We start from the raw sequence: 20,229 nt of genomic DNA, 5'->3' as shown, positions 1-20,229 counted from the left end.
TTACATTTTTGTGACTTACTTTACTATGACGTTTTTTGACATTTTCATGCCATACTATACTATGACATTTATACGCTTTACCATCCTATGACGTTTCATGCCTTGCTATACTATGACATTTTTTTCGAAATTTTTATGCCTTACTATACTATGAAGTTTTTTTTGACATTTTTTTGCCATACTATACTATGACGTTTTTTGAAATTTTTTTGCCATACTATATTATGACATTTATATGACTTACCATCCTATGACGTTTCATGCCTTGTTATACTATGACGTTTTTTTCGACATTTTTTTGCCATACTATACTATGACGTTTTTTGACATTTTTTTGCCTTACTATACTATGACGTTTTTTTTTTAAATTTTTAAGCCTTACTATACTATGACGTTTTTTTTGATGTTCATATGCCTTACTATGTTTTTTGACATTTTTATGCTTTACTATACTATGACGTTTTCTGACATTTTTTGCCATACTATACTATGACGTTTATACGCCTTACTATACTATGATGTTTTTTCACATTTTTTTGCCATACTATACTACGCCGTCTTTTGACATTTTCTTGCCTTACTATACTATGACATTTATATGCCTTACCATCCTATGACGTTTCATGCCTTGTTATACTATGACGTTTTTTTTTCGACATTTTTTTGCCTTACTATACTATGACATTTATATGCCTTACCATCCTATGACGTTTCATGCCTTGTTATACTATGACGTTTTTTGATATTTTTTTGCCATACTATACTATGACGTTGTTTGACATTTTTTTGCCATACTATACTATGACATTTATAAATCTTACTATACTATGATGTTCGTTGAGATTTTTTTGCCATACTATATTATGACTTTTTTTTGCCATTTTTAAGCCTTACTATACTATGACGTTTTTTTTTACATTTTTATGCCTTACTATACTATGACGTTTATACGCCTTACTATACTATGATGTTTGTTGACATTTTTTTGCCATACTATATTATGAAGTTTTTTTGAAATTTTTTTGCCTTACTATACTATGACGTTTTTGACATTATTTAGCCTTACTATACCATGACGTTTTTTTGACATTTTTAAGCCTTACTATACTATGAAGTTTTTTTTGCCATTTTTTTGCCATACTATACTATGACGTTTTTTGACATTTTTTTGCCTTACTATACTATGACATTTATACGCCTTACCATCCTATGACGTTTCATGCCTTGCTATACTATGACATTTTTTTCGAAATTTTTGTCTTAATATACTATGACGTTTTATTTAACTTTTTTTTGCCATACTATACTATGGGGGTTTTTGACTTTTTTTTGCCTTACTATACTATGACATTTATACGCCTTACCATCCTATGACGTTTCATGCCTTGCTATACTATGACTTTTTTTTGACATTCTTTTGCCATACTATACTATGACGTTTTTTTTTACATTTTTTTGCCTTACTATACTATGACGTTTTTTTTTACATTTTTTTGCCTTACTATACTATGATGTTTTTTCACATTTTTTGCCTTATTATACTAGGACGTTTTTTGACATTTTTTTACCATACTATACTATGACGTTTTTTGACATTTTTTAGCCATACTATACTATGACGTTTTTTTTTACATTTTTTTGCCTTACTATACTATGACGTTTTTTGACATTTTTTTGCCTTACTATACTATGACATTTATACACCTTACTATACTATGATGTTCGTTGAGATTTTTTTGCCATACTATATTATGACTTTTTTTTGCCATTTTTAAGCCTTACTATACTATGACGTTTTTTTTTACATTTTTTTGCCTTACTATACTACGACGTTTTTTGACATTTTTTTGCCTTACTATACTATGACGTTTATACGCCTTACTATACTATGATGTTTGTTGACATTTTTTTGCCATACTATATTATGAAGTTTTTTTGAAATTTTTTTGCCTTACTATACTATGATTTTTTTCACATTTTTTAGCCTTACTATACCATGACGTTTTTTGACATTTTTAAGCCTTACTATACTATGAAGTTTTTTTGACATTTTTAAGCCTTACTATACTATGACGTTTTTTGACATTTTTATGCCTTACTATACTATGATGTTTATACGCCTTACTATACTATGATGTTTTTTCACATTTTTATGCCTTACTATACTATGACGTTTTTAGATGTTTTTATGCCTTACTATACTATGACTTTTCATGCCTTACTATACGATGACGTTTTTGACGTTTTTATACCTTACTATATTGTGACGTTTCATGCCTTACTTTCCTATGATATTTCATGCCTTACTATACTATGATGTTTTTTTTACATTTTTGTGACTTACTTTACTATGACGTTTTTTGACATTTTCATGCCATACTATACTATGACATTTATACGCTTTACCATCCTATGACGTTTCATGCCTTGCTATACTATGACATTTTTTTCGAAATTTTTATGCCTTACTATACTATGAAGTTTTTTTTGACATTTTTTTGCCATACTATACTATGACGTTTTTTGAAATTTTTTTGCCATACTATATTATGACATTTATATGACTTACCATCCTATGACGTTTCATGCCTTGTTATACTATGACGTTTTTTTCGACATTTTTTTGCCATACTATACTATGACGTTTTTTGACATTTTTTTGCCTTACTATACTATGACATTTTTTTTTAAATTTTTAAGCCTTACTATACTATGACGTTTTTTTTGATGTTCATATGCCTTACTATGTTTTTTGACATTTTTATGCTTTACTATACTATGACGTTTTCTGACATTTTTTGCCATACTATACTATGACGTTTATACGCCTTACTATACTATGATGTTTTTTCACATTTTTTTGCCATACTATACTACGCCGTCTTTTGACATTTTCTTGCCTTACTATACTATGACATTTATATGCCTTACCATCCTATGACGTTTCATGCCTTGTTATACTATGACGTTTTTTTCGACATTTTTTTGCCTTACTATACTATGACATTTATATGCCTTACCATCCTATGACGTTTCATGCCTTGTTATACTATGACGTTTTTTTCGATATTTTTTTGCCATACTATACTATGACGTTTTTTTTGAAATTTTTTTGCCTTACTATACTATGACATTTATACGCCTTACGATCCTATGACGTTTCATGCCTTGCTATACTATGATATTTTCTTTGAAATTTTTATGCCTTACTATACTATGACGTTTTTTACATTTTTTTGCCTTACTATACTATGACGTTTATACACCTTACTATACTATGATGTTCGTTGAGATTTTTTTTGCCATACTATATTATGACTTTTTTTTGCCATTTTTAAGCCTTACTATACTATGACGTTTTTTTTTTTTACATTTTTCAGCCTTACTATACTATGATGTTTTTTCGACATTTTTTTGCCTTACTATACTATGACGTTTTTGACATTTTTTTGCCTTACTATACTATGACTTTTTTTTTTAAATTTTTAAGCCTTACTATACTATGACGTTTTTTTTGATGTTCATATGCCTTACTATGTTTTTTGACATTTTTATGCTTTACTATACTATGACGTTTTCTGACATTTTTTGCCATACTATACTATGACGTTTATACGCCTTACTATACTATGATGTTTTTTCACATTTTTTTGCCATACTATACTACGCCGTCTTTTGACATTTTCTTGCCTTACTATACTATGACATTTATATGCCTTACCATCCTATGACGTTTCATGCCTTGTTATACTATGACGTTTTTTTTTTAATTTTTTTGCCTTACTATACTATGACATTTATATGCCTTACCATCCTATGACGTTTCATGCCTTGTTATACTATGACGTTTTTTTCGATATTTTTTTGCCATACTATACTATGACGTTTTTTTTGAAATTTTTTTGCCTTACTATACTATGACATTTATACGCCTTACGATCCTATGACGTTTCATGCCTTGCTATACTATGATATTTTCTTTGAAATTTTTATGCCTTACTATACTATGACGTTTTTTACATTTTTTTCGCCTTACTATACTATGACGTTTATACACCTTACTATACTATGATGTTCGTTGAGATTTTTTTTGCCATACTATATTATGACTTTTTTTTGCCATTTTCAAGCCTTACTATACTATGACGTTTTTTTTTTTACATTTTTCAGCCTTACTATACTATGATGTTTTTTCGACATTTTTATGCCTTACTATACTATGACGTTCATACGCCTTACTATACTATGATGTTTGTTGACATTTTTTTGCCATACTATATTATTACATTATTTGACTTTTTTTTGCCTTACTATATTATGAAGTTTTTTGGCATTTTTTTGCCATACTATACTATGACGTCTATATGCTTTACTATACTATGATGTTTTTTGCCATTTTTTAGCTTTACTATACTATGATGTTTTTTGATATTTATTTGCCTTATTATAATATGACGTTTTTGACATTTCCTGCTTTACTATATTATGATGTCTATGTGTTTCACTATACTCTGCCGTTTGTTAAGTCTACTTTAATATGAATTACTGCTACAGTCGAGGGTAGTACAGTGGTTACAAGTGTTGCCTTTCATTCCAAGGGTTGTTGGTTCAAGACCTGGTTAGGAATATCTTGTGTGTATGACATTTTTCAGCCTTACTATACTATGATTTTTTTCACATTTTTTAGCCTTACTATACTATGACGTCAATATGCTTAACTATACTTCGATGTTTCTTTCCATTTTTTTTGCCATACTATACTATGACGTTTTCTGACATTTTTTAGCCTTACTATACTATGATGTTTTTTGATATTTTTTTGACTTATTATAATATGACGCTTTTTGACATTTCCTGCCTTATTATAATATGACGTTTTTGACATTTCCTGCTTTACTATATTATGATGTATATGTGTTTCACTATACTCTGCCGTTTGTAAAATTTACTTTAATATGTCTTACTGCTACAGTTGAGAGTAGTACAGTGGTTACAAGTGTTGCCTTTCACTCCGATGGTCGATGGTTCAAGTCCTAATTAGGAATTTCTTGTGTGTATGACATTTTTCAGCCTTACTATACTATGATTTTTTTCACATTTTTTAGCCTTACTATACTATGACGTCAATATGCTTAACTATACTTCGATGTTTCTTTCCATTTTTTTTGCCATACTATACTATGACGTTTTCTGACATTTTTTAGCCTTACTATACTATGATGTTTTTTGATATTTTTTTGACTTATTATAATATGACGCTTTTTGACATTTCCTGCCTTATTATACTATGAAGTCTATGCATTTGACTGTACTCTGCCGTTTGTAAAGCTTACTTTCATAAAGCTTACTGCAACAGTTGAGGGTAGTACAGTGGTTACAAGTTTTGCCTTTCATTCCAAGGGTCATTGGTTCAAGTCCTGGTTAGGAATATCTTGCGTGTGTGACATTTTTATGCCTTGCTAAAATATTACGTTTTTTGACATTGTTTAGCCTTACTATACTATGACGTTTATACGCCTTACTATACCATGGTGTTTTTTGACATTTCTTTTGCAATACTATACTATGACGTTTTTTTTTTTAATTTTTAAGCCTTACTATACTATGATGTTTTTTGATATTTTTTTGCCATACTATACTATGACATTTATACGCCTTACTATACTATGATGTTTGTTGCCATTTTTTTGCCTTAGTATACTATGACATTTTTTGACATTTTTAAGCCATACTATACTATGACCTTTTTTGACATTTGTATGCCTTACTATACTATGACGTTTATATGCCTTATTATACTATGACGTTTTTTGACATTTTTTTACCATACTATACTATGACGTTTTTTGACATTTTTTAGCCATACTATACTATGACGTTTTTTTATATTTTTTTGCCATACTATACTATGACGTTTTTTGCCATTTTTTTTGCCATACTATACTATGACGTTTTCTGACATTTTTTTGCCTTACTATACTATGACGTTCATATGCCTTACTATACTATGACGTTTTTTGACATCTTTTTGCCATACTTTACGATGACATTTTTTGACATTTTTATGCCTTACTATACTATGACGTTTATATGACTTACTATACTATGATGTTTTTTCACATTTTTTTGCCATACTATACTATGATATTTTTTCACATTTTTTTGCCTTACTATACTATGACGTTTTTTGCCATTTTTTTGCCATACTATACTACGCCGTCTTTTGACATTTTTATGCCTTACTATACTATGACGTTTTTTGACATTTTTAAGCCTTACTATATTATGACGTTTATACGCCTTACTATACTATGATGTTTTTTCACATTTTTTTGCCATACTATACTATGATGTTTTTTCACATTTTTTTGCCTTATTATACTATGACGTTTTTTCACATTTTTTTCCATACTATACTATGACGTTTTTTGACATTTTTTAGCCTTACTATACTATGACGTTTTTTTGACATTTTTTTGCCATACTATACTATTACGTTTGTTGCCATTTTATTGCCTTACTATACTATGATGTTTTTTGACATTTTTTAGCCATACTATACTATGACGTTTTTTGATATTTTTTTGCCATACTATACTATGACGTTTTTTGACATTTCTTTGCCATACTATACTATGACGTTTTCTGACATTTTTTGCCTTACTATACTATGACGTTTTTTGACATCTTTTTGCCATACTTTACGATGACATTTTTTGACATTTTTATGCCTTACTATACTATGATGTTTTTTTGCCATTTTTTTGCCATACTATACTACGCCGTCTTTTGACATTTTCTTGCCATACTATACTATGACGTTTTTTGACATTTTTAAGCCTTACTATATTATGACGTTTATACGCCTTACTATACTATGATATTTTTTCACATTTTTTTGCCATACTATACTATGATATTTTTTCACATTTTTTTTGCCTTACTATACTATGATGTTTTTTTGCCATTTTTTTGCCATACTATACTACGCCGTCTTTTGACATTTTCTTGCCATACTATACTATGACGTTTTTTGACATTTTTAAGCCTTACTATATTATGACGTTTATACGCCTTACTATACTATGATGTTTTTTCACATTTTTTTGCCATACTATACTATGATGTTTTTTCACATTTTTTGCCTTATTATACTATGACGTTTTTTGACATTTTTTTACCATACTATACTATGACGTTTTTTGACATTTTTTAGCCATACTATACTATGACGTTTTTTTATATTTTTTTGCCATACTATACTATGACGTTTTTTGACATTTTTTTGCCATACTATACTATGACGTTTTCTGACATTTTTTGCCTTACTATACTATGACGTTCATACGCCTTACTATACTATGACGTTTTTTGACATCTTTTTGCCATACTATACTATGACATTTTTTGACATTTTTATGCCTTACTATACTATGACGTTTATATGACTTACTATACTATGATGTTTTTTCACATTTTTTTGCCATACTATACTATGATATTTTTTCACATTTTTTTTGCCTTACTATACTATGATGTTTTTTTGCCATTTTTTTGCCATACTATACTACGCCGTCTTTTGACATTTTGTTGCCATACTATACTATGACGTTTTTTGACATTTTTAAGCCTTACTATATTATGACGTTTATACGCCTTACTATACTATGATGTTTTTTCACATTTTTTTGCCATACTATACTATGATGTTTTTTCACATTTTTTGCCTTATTATACTATGACGTTTTTTGATATTTTTTTGCCATACTATATTATGACGTTTTAAGACATTTTTAAGCCTTACTATACTATGAGGTTCATACGCCTTACTATGCTATGACGTTTTTTTACATTTTTAAGCTTTACTATAATATGACGTTTTCTGACATTTTTTTGCCATACTATACTATGACGTTTATACGGCTTACTATACTATGATGTTTTTTCACATTTTTTGCCTTACTATACTATGACGTTTTTTGCCATTTTTTTGCCATACTATACTATGACGTTTTTTGACATTTTTATGCCTTACTATACTATGACGTTTATATTACTTATTATACTATGATGTTTTTTCACATTTTTTGCCTTACTATACTATGACGTTTTTTCACATTTTTTTGACATACTATACTATGACGTTTTCTGACTTTTTTTGCCTTACTATACTATGACGTTCATATGCCTTACTATGCTGTGATGTTTTTTGACATTTTTTAGCCATACTATACTGTGACGTTTTTTGATATTTTTAAGCATTACAATAGTATGACATTTATATGCCTTACTATACTATGACGTTTTTTGACATTTTTTAGCCATACTATACTATGACGTTTTTTGACATTTTTTTGCCTTACTATACTATGACGTTTATATGCCTTACTATACTATGATATTTTTTCACATTTTTTTGCCATACTATACTATGATATTTTTTGACCTTTTTTTGCCATACTATACTATAAAGTTTTTTGCCATTTTTTGCCATACTATACTATGACGTTTTTTGACATTTTTTTAGCCATACTATACTATGACGTTTTTGATATTTTTAAGTCTTACTATACTATGACGTTTATATGCCTTACTATACTATGATGTTTTTTCATATTTTTTTGCCATACTATATTATGACGTTTTAAGACATTTTTTTGCCTTACTATACTATGACGTTTTTTTTGACATTTTTAAGCCTTACTATACTATGAGGTTCATACGCCTTACTATGCTATGACGTTTTTTGACATTTTTATGCTTTACTATAATATGACGTTTTCTGACATTTTTTTTGCCATACTATACTATGACGTTTATACGCCTTACTATACTATGATATTTTTTGACATTTTTTAGCCATACTATACTGTGACGTTTTTTGATATTTTTAAGCATTACAATAGTATGACATTTATATGCCTTACTATACTATGACGTTTTTTGACATTTTTTAGCCATACTATACTATGACGTTTTTTGACATTTTTTTGCCTTACTATACTATGATGTTTATATGCCTTACTATACTATGATATTTTTTCACATTTTTTTGCCATACTATACTATGATATTTTTTGACCTTTTTTTGCCATACTATACTATAAAGTTTTTTGCCATTTTTTGCCATACTATACTATGACGTTTTTTGACATTTTTTTAGCCATACTATACTATGACGTTTTTGATATTTTTAAGTCTTACTATACTATGACGTTTATATGCCTTACTATACTATGATGTTTTTTCATATTTTTTTGCCATACTATATTATGACGTTTTAAGACATTTTTTTGCCTTACTATACTATGACGTTTTTTTTGACATTTTTAAGCCTTACTATACTATGAGGTTCATACGCCTTACTATGCTATGACGCTTTTTGACATTTTTATGCTTTACTATAATATGACGTTTTCTGACATTTTTTTTGCCATACTATACTATGACGTTTATACGCCTTACTATACTATGATATTTTTTGACATTTTTTCGCCATACTATACTATGACGTTTTTTGACATTTTTATGCCCTATGACGTTTATTCCTTACTATACTATGATGTTTTTTCACATTTTTTTGCCATACTATACTATGATGATTTTTCACATTTGTTGCCTTACTATACTATGACGTTTTTTGACATTTTTTTGACATACTATACTTTGATGTTTTTTGACATTTTTTTGACATACTATACTATGACGTTTTCTGACATTTTTTGCCTTACTATACTATGACGTTCATATGCCTTACTATGCTGTGATGTTTTTTGACATTTTTTAGCCATACTATACTGTGACGTTTTTTGATATTTTCAAGCATTACAATAGTATGACATTTATATGCCTTACTATACTATGACGTTTTTTGACATTTTTTAGCCTTACTATACTATGACGTTTTATGACATTTTTTTGCCATACTATACTATGACGTTTTTTGACATTTTTTTGCCATACTATACTATGACGTTTTTTGACATTTTTATGCCTTACTATACTATGATGTTTATATGCCTTACTATACTATGATATTTTTTCACATTTTTTTCCATACTATACTATGATATTTTTTGACCTTTTTTTGCCATACTATACTATAAAGTTTTTTGCCATTTTTTGCCATACTATACTATGACGTTTTTTGACATTTTTTTAGCCATACTATACTATGACGTTTTTTGATATTTTTAAGTCTTACTATACTATGACGTTTATATGCCTTACTATACTATGATGTTTTTTCACATTTTTTTGCCATACTATATTATGACGTTTTAAGACATTTTTTTGCCTTACTATACTATGACGTTTTTTTTGACATTTTTAAGCCTTACTATACTTTGAGGTTCATACGCCTTACTATGCTATGACGTTTTTTGACATTTTTATGCTTTACTATAATATGACGTTTTCTGACATTTTTTTGCCATACTATACTATGACATTTTTGAAATTTTTTGCCATACTATACTATGACGTTTTCTGACATTTTTTGCCTTACTATACTATGACGTTTTTTGACATTTTTAAGCCTTACTATATTATGACGTTCATACGCCTTACGATACAATGACGTTTTCTGACATTTTTGCCTTACTATACTATGACATTTTTACGCCTTACCATCCTATGATGTTTTTTGACATTTTTTAGCCATACTATACTGTTACGTTTTTTGATATTTTTAAGCATTACTATAATATGACATTTATATGCCTTACTATACTATGATGTTATTTCACATTTTTTTGCCATACTATACTATGACGTTTTTTGACATTTTTTAGCCTTACTATACTATGACGTTTCTGACATTTTGTGCCATACTATACTATGACGTTTTCAGACATTTTTTGCCATACTATACTATGACGTTTATACGCCTTACTATACTATGACGTTTTTTGACATTTTTTTGCCATACTATTATACTGTGACGTTTTTTGAAATTTTTTTGCCATACTATACTATGATGTTTTTTCAAATTTTTTTGCCATACTATACTATGATATTTTTTCACATTTTTTTGCCTTACTATACTATGAAGTTTTTTGACATTTTTTTGCCATACTATACTACGCCGTCTTTTGACATTTTCTTGCCATAATATACTACGCCGTCTTTTGATATTTTCTTGCCATACTATACTATGACGTTTTTTGACATTTTTAAGACTTACTATATTATGACGTTTATACGCCTTACTATACTATGATGTTTTTTCACATTTTTTTGCCATACTATACTATGATGTTTTTTCACATTTTTTGCCTTACTATACTATGACGTTTTCTGACATTTTTGGCCATACTATACTATGATGTTTTTTGAAATTTTTTAGCCATACTATTCTCTGACGTTTTTTGATATTTTTATTCCTTACTATACTATGACATTTTTTGACATCTTTTAGGCTCACTATACTATGACGTTTCTGACATTTTTTGCCATACTTTACTATGACGTTTTCTGACATTTTTTGCCATACTATACTATGACGTTTATAGGCCTTACTATACTATGATGTTTTTTTCAAATTTTTTTGCCATGCTAGACTATAAAGTTTTTTCACATTTTTTGCCATACTATACTATGATGTTTTATCACATTTTTTAGCCATACTATACTGTGACGTTTTTTGATATTTTTAAGCATTACTATAATATGACATTTATATGCCTTACTATACTATGATGTTTTTTCACATTTTTTTGCCATACTATACTATGACGTCTTCAAGCCTTACTATACTATGAAGTTTTTTGACATTTTTAAGCCCTACTATACTATGACGTTCATACGCCTTTCTATACTATGATGTTTTTTCACATTTTTTTGCCATACTAGACTATAAAGTTTTTTGCCATTTTTTGCCATACTATACTATGACGTTTATACGCCTTACAATAATATGATGTTTTTTGACATGTTTTTGCCATACTATTCTATGACGTCTTTAAGCCTTACCATACTATGAAGTTTTTTGACATTTTTAAGCCCTACTATACTATGACGTTCATACGCCTTACTATACTACGACGTTTTTTGATATTTTTTGCCATACTATACTATGATGTTTATACGCCTTACTATACTATGACGTTTTTTGCCATTATTTTGCCATACTATACTATGACGTTTTCTGACATTTTTTACCATGCTACACTATGATGTTTATACACCTTACAATAATATGATGTTTTTTGACATTTTTATGCCTTACTATACTATGACGTTTATATGCCTTACTATACTATGACGTTTTTTGACATTTTTATGCCTTACTATACTATGACGTTTATATGCCTTACTATACTATGATGTTTTTTCACATTTTTTTGCCATACTATACTATGATGTTTTTTCAAATTTTTTTGCCTTACTATACTATGACGTTTTTTGACATTTTTTTGCCATACTATACTATGACGTCTTTAAGTCTTACTATACTGTGACGTTTTTTGACATTTTTATGCCTTACTATACTATGACGTTTTTTGACATTTTTTAGCCTTACTATACTATGACGTTTCTGACATTTTTTGCCATACTATAGTATGACGTTTATACGGCTTACTATACTATGATGTTTTTTCATATTTTTTTGCTATACTAGACTATAAACATTTTTGCAATTTTTTGCCATGCTACACTATGACATTTTTTACCATTTTTTTTGCCGTACTATACAATGACGTTTTTTGACATTTTTAAGCCTTACTACTCTATGACGTTCATACGCCTTACTATACTATGACATTTTTTGACATTTTTTGCCATAATATACTATGACATTTTCTGACATTTTTTACTATACTATACTATGACGTTTATACGCCTTACTATACTATGATGTTTTTTCACATTTTTTTGCCATACTATATTATAAAGTTTTTTGCCATTTTTGGCCATAATATACTATGACGTTTCTGACATTTTGTGCCATACTATACCATGACGTTTATAGGCCTTACTATACTATGATGTTTTTTGATATTTTTAAGCATTACTATACTACTACGTTTATATGCCTTACTATACTATAGTGTTTTTTCACATTTTTTTGCCTTACTATACTATGACGTTTTTTGCCATTTTTTTGCCATATTATACTATGACGTTTTCTGACATTTTTTGCCATACTATACTATGACGTTTATACGACTTACTATACTATGACGTTTTTTGATATTTTTTTGCCATACTATACTATGACGTTTTTAAGCCTTACTATACTATGACGTTTTCTTACATTTTTTGCTATATTATACTATGACATTTTCTGACATTTTTTGCCATACTATACTATGACGTTTTTTCACATTTTTTAGCCTTACTATACTATGACGTTTTTTTGCCATTTTTTTGCCTCACTATACCATGACGTTCATACGCCTTCCGATACTATGATGTTTTTTCACATTTTTTAGCCTTACTATACTATGACGTTTTTTCAAATTTTTTAGCCTTACTATACTATGACGTTTTTTGCCATTTTTAGCCTTATTATAATATGACGTTTTTTGACATCTCTTGCTTTACTATACTATGATGTCTCTGTGTTTCACTATACTCTGCCATGTGTAAAGTTTACTCTCATATAGCTTACTGCTACCGTTGAGGGTAGTACAGTGGTTACAAGAGTTACCTTTCATTCCAAGGGTCGATGGTTCAGGTCCTAGTTAAGAATATCTTGTGTCCATGACATGTTTCAGCCTTACTATACTATGACGTTTTTTGACATTTTTTAGCCTTCCTATACTATGACGTCTATATGCTTTATTATACTACGATGTTTTTTCCCATTTTTTGCCATACTATACTATGACGTTTTCTGACATTTTTTGCCATACTATACTATGAAGTTTTTTTTTGCCATTTTTAAGCCTTATTATACTATTACGTTTTTTGACATTTTTTTGCCTTACTATACCATGACGTTCATACGCCTTCCGATACTATGATGTTTTCTGACATTTTTTTGCTATACTATACTATGACGTTTTTTCAAATTTTTTAGCCATACTATACTATGACCTTTTTTGCCATTTTTAGCCTTATTATAATATGACGTTTTTTGACATTTTTTGCCATATATATTATACTTTACTATATACTATGATGATTTATGCCTTACTATACTATGATGTTTTTTGATATTTTTATGCTTTACTATATTATTATGTTTTTTGACGTTCTTATGCCTGACTATAAGATGATGTTTTTTGATATTTTTTTTGCCAAGCTTTATTATGACATTTAATGCTTTACTATACTATGACGTATTTTGACTATTTTATTCCATGCTATACTATGACGTTTTATGCAGTACTATACTGTGACATTCTATGCCTTACAATACTATGACTTTTTTTGGCATCTTTATGCCTTACTATGCTACCATGTCTTTTGACGTTTTGTGCCTGTGAGGCTTTATGCCTTACTTTTGACGTTTTCGTGCCTTGATGTACTATGACGTTTTTTGATGTTTTTATGCCTTCCTATACTATTATGTTTTTTGATATTTTTATGCCTTTCTATACAATGACGTTCTATGCCAAACTATTCTGTGACACTATGTACCTTACTATAATATGACTTTTTTTGGTATCTTTATGCCTTACTATACTATGAATTTTCATGCCCTACTCTGTTTTCATGGTAGTCCACTGGTTAGTAGTGTTGCCTGTCATTGTGAAAGTTCCCGGTTTAGTGTGTCGATAATTGCATGCAATATTGGTTAAAGGGCAAATCACTTGACTTTATATGCCTTACTATACTGTGATGTTTTTTTTGACATTTTTGTGACTTACTATACTATGAAGTTTTTTTACATTTTTATGCCATACTATAATAAGACGTTTTTTGACATTTTTGTGCCTGTCAAGGAGTATACCTTACATTACAATGACGAATTTTGACATTTCATGCCTTGCTATACTATGACGCTTTTTGATGTTCTTATGCCTTACTATACTATGACGTTTTTTGATGTTCTTATGCCATACTATACTGTGACTTTTTTGTCATCTTGATACCTTACAATATTATGACCTTGTTTGACGTTTTTATGCCTTATCATACTGTGACATTTTATGCCTTACAATAGTATGACTTCTTTTGGCATCTTCATGCCTTATTATACTTTGATGTTTTTTGAATTTTTTTTGTTATAGTATACTATTACGTTTTATGCCTTACTATATTGTGACATTTTATGCCTTACAATACTATGACGTTTTTTGACGTTTTTATGCCTTACTATACTATGACATTTTATGACATTTTTATGCCTTACTATACAATGACTTTTTCATCCCTTATTATACTATGACGTTTTGTGACATTTTTATCCCTTACTATTCTGTGACATTTTATTTATTAATATACAGTGCAATGATGTTTTTTTTGACAATTTTCTGCCTTACTGACGATTTTTGAGATTTTAATTCCTTACGATCCTATGACGTTTCATGCCTTACTATACAATTATGTTTTTTTTATATTTTTATCCCTTTGATATTATGACGATTTTCAATTTTTTAAGCATCTTTATTCCTTACTATACAGTGACTTTTTTTGGCAACTTCATGCCTTACTGTCCTATAACGTTTTTTGACATTTTATGCTTTTCTATAATTTAACGTCTCATGCCTTACTATACCATGATGTTTTTTGACATTTTTATGCTTTAATATAGAATGATGTTTTATGTTTTGGTATAATATGACGTTTTTTGGCATCTTCATACCTTATTTTACTATGATGTTTTTTGATATTTTTATGCCATACTATACTATGATGTTAACAGGCTCTCCTCCATTCCACTCTTTCACTCATATAATGATCATTCAGTGGCTCCACTGATCGGGGATCTGACAACATTTACTGTATGACTGAACATGTTGAAATCACTGGTACCACTTCTCATTGTGTTTTTTAAGTTAACAACAGCTAATTTCAGTGTAACATCAGCTGCCATTATCAAAGGGGACAGACCCTGTAAAGGTTACTTCGAAAGACCAAAGACTGATTGACTGTAGTTACACTTTGAAACATAATGTATGCGTCTTAGAGAGACATACAGGATGTTTTGACACTATTTCAACATTGAACGGAAACTACAAGAGGCAAACGAGAACATGCCACATAAGTGAATAGGAGAGTGAGGGAGATATCAGCCCAGCCTGGTCTGTTCACACCCACACAGTCCTGAGGTCTAAGTGGAGGAATGAGTGAAAAAACCTGTGTAGGTGTGGAGCCTTTAAACTGCTTGACATGCAGAAACTATCTGCTCCATTCTACAGGCCTTCATCATGGATATCATTTGAACATGACCATAGGTGTAACTAACAGCATTAATAATGACTGTATTCCATGTTGGTGCGTCAGTTCCAGTTCTTTTCTTTGAACACATCCATATAGCGCCACTTGGTGTTTTGAAAGTCATACAGTAACCATGCACGTCTAATGATAATGCCATGATAATGAAAGAAAAAAAAAAAAATCTAATTCAAAATAAAAATGTTGTTAAGAAAGGGTAACAATCAGCTTCTGTTCAGAAATGTACACAAAATTTTGTGTATCACCGGCTGATGTTGAGCCTGGCACACTGACACCTTAAGATGGTGTGAGCTCCCTCTAATTTCCTGACAGTTTGTGACATTAACCATCACATCAGGCCACATTTTTCATCCTTTAAAAGCTCCACCAAATGAAACACTAAGGCTTCTCTCCCCTCTTATCTATTGTCACCCCTCACCTTCGTGCTGAGCAGACGTGCTGTTTCTTTGGTAGGTTTCGCTCCCAGGCTTTAGACAGCCACTCTAGTCGTCTGCTCCACATCGAGCTCACCAGACCATCAACTGGAGGAAAACACAACCAGTCAACGCAAACATTCATAATCATCTACATTACCAGCCCATCTACTGCCTAGCACATTAAAGTAAAACAACAATTTTCTTTGAATCCAAATTGTCTCTGTGGTAGCAACGTCAAGTGTAACAGAGGAGCAGAGTGAGTTATTGAATGACACTCAGACAGGCGTAAACTTACTTGTGTGTTTCATGGCAGATCCCATCACCAGGAAGGACACAGTGATGCTGATGGCTATAAACACCTGGATCAGCTCAGCCACCCAGGAGTATGCCCTGTAACGTTCATTAATAATCTGCATGGGTTGGTGGGGAGGGTGATGGACGATGGCGGAGATTGAAAATGAGGACACAAAGAAGAAGGGAGGCATATTTTTTCATACTTTAGCACCTAAGTCTTTACACTGATAATATATGTAATACATTTTAACAGTATGTTGCTGCTATGATAATTCACTATATTGGAATTAATTGTAAAAAATGCTCTATTTGTTAAAATGACACAAGACTGTGTGTCATTACACAGGTTATTGTTCTGGCCTAATGTTTTTCACTGATTAGCTTCCTGATTAAAGTTGTGCTCATGACTGAAATCACAACTTCAGTTGGAATGAAGACCTGCTGACTTGTAGCTGTACAACTGCATAAAGTTTAGTTTCATGACAGACACAATTAACTTGGACTCTATCTGCACTAGAGAGTCTGAGGGTGAATTTGTAAAGCATGTGTGTGGGCCCGAGTCCCATTTTGGAGTTAGTTGATAAGATGTGTGGATTTTTACATAGAAATCTTACACAGTGTTGCCCTGAGCGAGATCAGGCCAGGACAGCCCCACTGTGCACTCTCTTACTACCAATTAGTTTGTCAGCCAGGCCCAGCCAGCCACTACAGCTAATTGCTGCATGTTTCAATTTACCATCCAAGTAAGTTGTTAGCTGGGGGACTTGTTAGCTAGAAGCACTGTTTCATGTATAATTGAATGCGAACGCACTCAGATCACATCTCGCCAGATAATCGTTTCACCACAAACCGTTATCCGGCTCTGCATGTGCTGCACATACCATATACTATCTATTGTACAGTAGTTCTATTGCAGTAGTTTCACATGCAGCCTGAGCATACTGTGACTAGGAAATATCAATATGGTGTATTCACTGTGGTACAGCATCGGTGATGCTGCCATATACAGTATGTCACCTATCAGGTGATATACTATTATCACATATACATCCTCTGAATATATGAAGACATAAATTTATAGCATATATGTGCATATTTTAAAAAATATATTTAATTCATATATGCAAGTTTATTAAAACAACATATATATGAAAATTCGACATGCTTATATGTGTTTTTCTTATTAATTTCCCATCAATTTAAAACATGTCTATCTTCTTCCCATTCTGGAAAAATGGTCTCAGACTTTTGGAACCCACTGTATATAATATCAACATATATTGACAGGCTTTGGGATGTACATTTATGTAACATATGTCCACAACATAAGCATAAATACATAACATACATATTTGTATGGGCTAGACATATATGTCAATATATGAACATTTTCCAATTTCTAATGGGTTTTGTATATAACTTTTGTGCATGTTTTTATTTTACATGTTCATATATATTTCTATCATATATGGAAATTCAATATATGTATTACATTTGCGTATGGGGTTTGACTCTTAAGAGTTTTCAGATGGTTTACAGATCGCTTCTCACCAGAATGATAACCATTATTGGTCATCACACACACACACACAGTGGAAACAAATATTTGAGCACCTCATCATTTTAAGATTTAAATATTTAAGCTAAATATTTTAAGTTAATTAAAAATGTGTTGTTGCACAGTAAAAGTATAATAGTAGTTGTAGATGTTAAATCATACCAACATAATTGGTGCTTAATCTCCTTCATTCCTTAATCTTAAAAAATACTACATCCTATATTTTTACTACCTAGTACACTGGTAAATAGTAAGTTAGTTTATAGATATTATCATGGCAGCTTGACACCAAACACTTTGCAGTGTAGGCCTGCTAGTGAACATATCCATGACTCTGTAGCATTTAGATGTAGCCTGGTATTGGTTTTTATTATTATTTCTGCACTACACTTCCTTTTGTTACTATTACTGCAGACGTCATTGTGATGGTCATAAAGTGGAGACAAAGAGGGTCATTGTTGTTACATTAATCACCTGAGACCTGATTTTTTTCCCCAATAGGCTTACCATCAGTTCAGCTGATGAAATGTTATATGTGATTATATGTGCTAGTCCTGTTAGGTTTCGTTTTGGTGTGGGTTTAGGTTAGACTGAGGACACCAGATCCTATGACCCTTTTGGGGTTGGTCTATGTGGCTTCTCTTCTCAGCCCATCAGCCTTCCGTTCTTCTGTTTGTGCTGTTAATTACGCCTTTTTTTTCATTGTTTGTCCAGTAATAAACAGAGGGGTTTCTGCTGCAAGCGGTGTGTAAGCACTCAGGCCACACTGACTCCATCCTCCTCCTCCAGCATCACCACCTGTCTTGTATGCACCACAGCTCCTGAGGTGCTAAGGACACCCAGTTGGCCAAACAGTCTTCTCCAAGCTGACTCACATCATTAAGTCAAGGGGACAAAAATAGTTTTCAAGTGGGCCCCATGAGAGTTCAGGAAGAAAACAGTGTTTCTTTTTAAAAAAAGAAAAAAAAAAGACATTTATTTGATTTCTCTCACCCACAGTAGCTCTATACGTCCGTAATGAAACTAAAACACTGCAACACCTTTCACACTGTCTTTCAGGTGATAGGATATCTACGCGTTTTTGCTCTAGAAGACAATTCCCCACTCACCTGAGAGTCTTGACTAGCTCCACTGTCTGTGGGGGAATTCCCTGGTATTTATGTGATGTAAAAATGGCAGAGGTTAAAACACCTACCTGAGTGTGGAGTCTTACCTTAGTCAGTGGAATGGTTGCAATCTCTCCTGCTTTCTCAGACCTGAGGGGAAAACAAACACATACAAGAGAAGAGAAAAGGTAGTTTATCTGTCTTTCCTCCCTCGGGCACTACTGTATCACTGAGCAAAGCAAATCTTTAGCCAAGCAGAAGCTGATGTTAAACAGCTGTAATGCCACTTCACCTGCACCACACTGGCAACTTATTCCTCAATCTTTTAACATTGTTGTCGTCTTTGCTCTCTGCCATTCACATGTTAGTGTCAGTGTGTCAGTTCAAATGGAGATATAAAATACTGAACAAATAATTCTTGTCATAATTCTGTCATTAAACATGGTTACCTTGTCACATTTCCAGAAAATTATGTAAAACATGTTCATTTCAACAGAGCAATTGA

At 30.9% G+C, this 20,229-nt stretch overlaps 1 protein-coding gene across 1 annotated transcript in view; it reads right to left on the bottom strand.

Moving 5' to 3' along the window:
• si:ch211-51h4.2 (uncharacterized) overlaps positions 1 to 20,229 on the bottom strand; it is a 108,234-nt gene that overhangs the window by 24,311 nt on the left and 63,694 nt on the right. Inside the window, exons 13-15 of the mRNA XM_056379085.1 lie at positions 19,832 to 19,874; positions 17,062 to 17,176; positions 16,769 to 16,871 (exon numbers count right to left, since the gene is read on the bottom strand). Coding sequence (XP_056235060.1) covers positions 16,769 to 16,871; positions 17,062 to 17,176; positions 19,832 to 19,874 — 261 coding nt within the window. The remainder of the gene's footprint in view (positions 1 to 16,768; positions 16,872 to 17,061; positions 17,177 to 19,831; positions 19,875 to 20,229) is intronic.

The sequence above is a fragment of the Seriola aureovittata genome, chromosome 6, assembly GCF_021018895.1.
Source record: "Seriola aureovittata isolate HTS-2021-v1 ecotype China chromosome 6, ASM2101889v1, whole genome shotgun sequence".
Lineage (NCBI taxonomy): Eukaryota > Metazoa > Chordata > Actinopteri > Carangiformes > Carangidae > Seriola > Seriola aureovittata.
The sequence above is the reverse complement of the archived record's forward strand: the minus strand, read 5'-3'. Positions and strand labels throughout refer to the sequence as shown.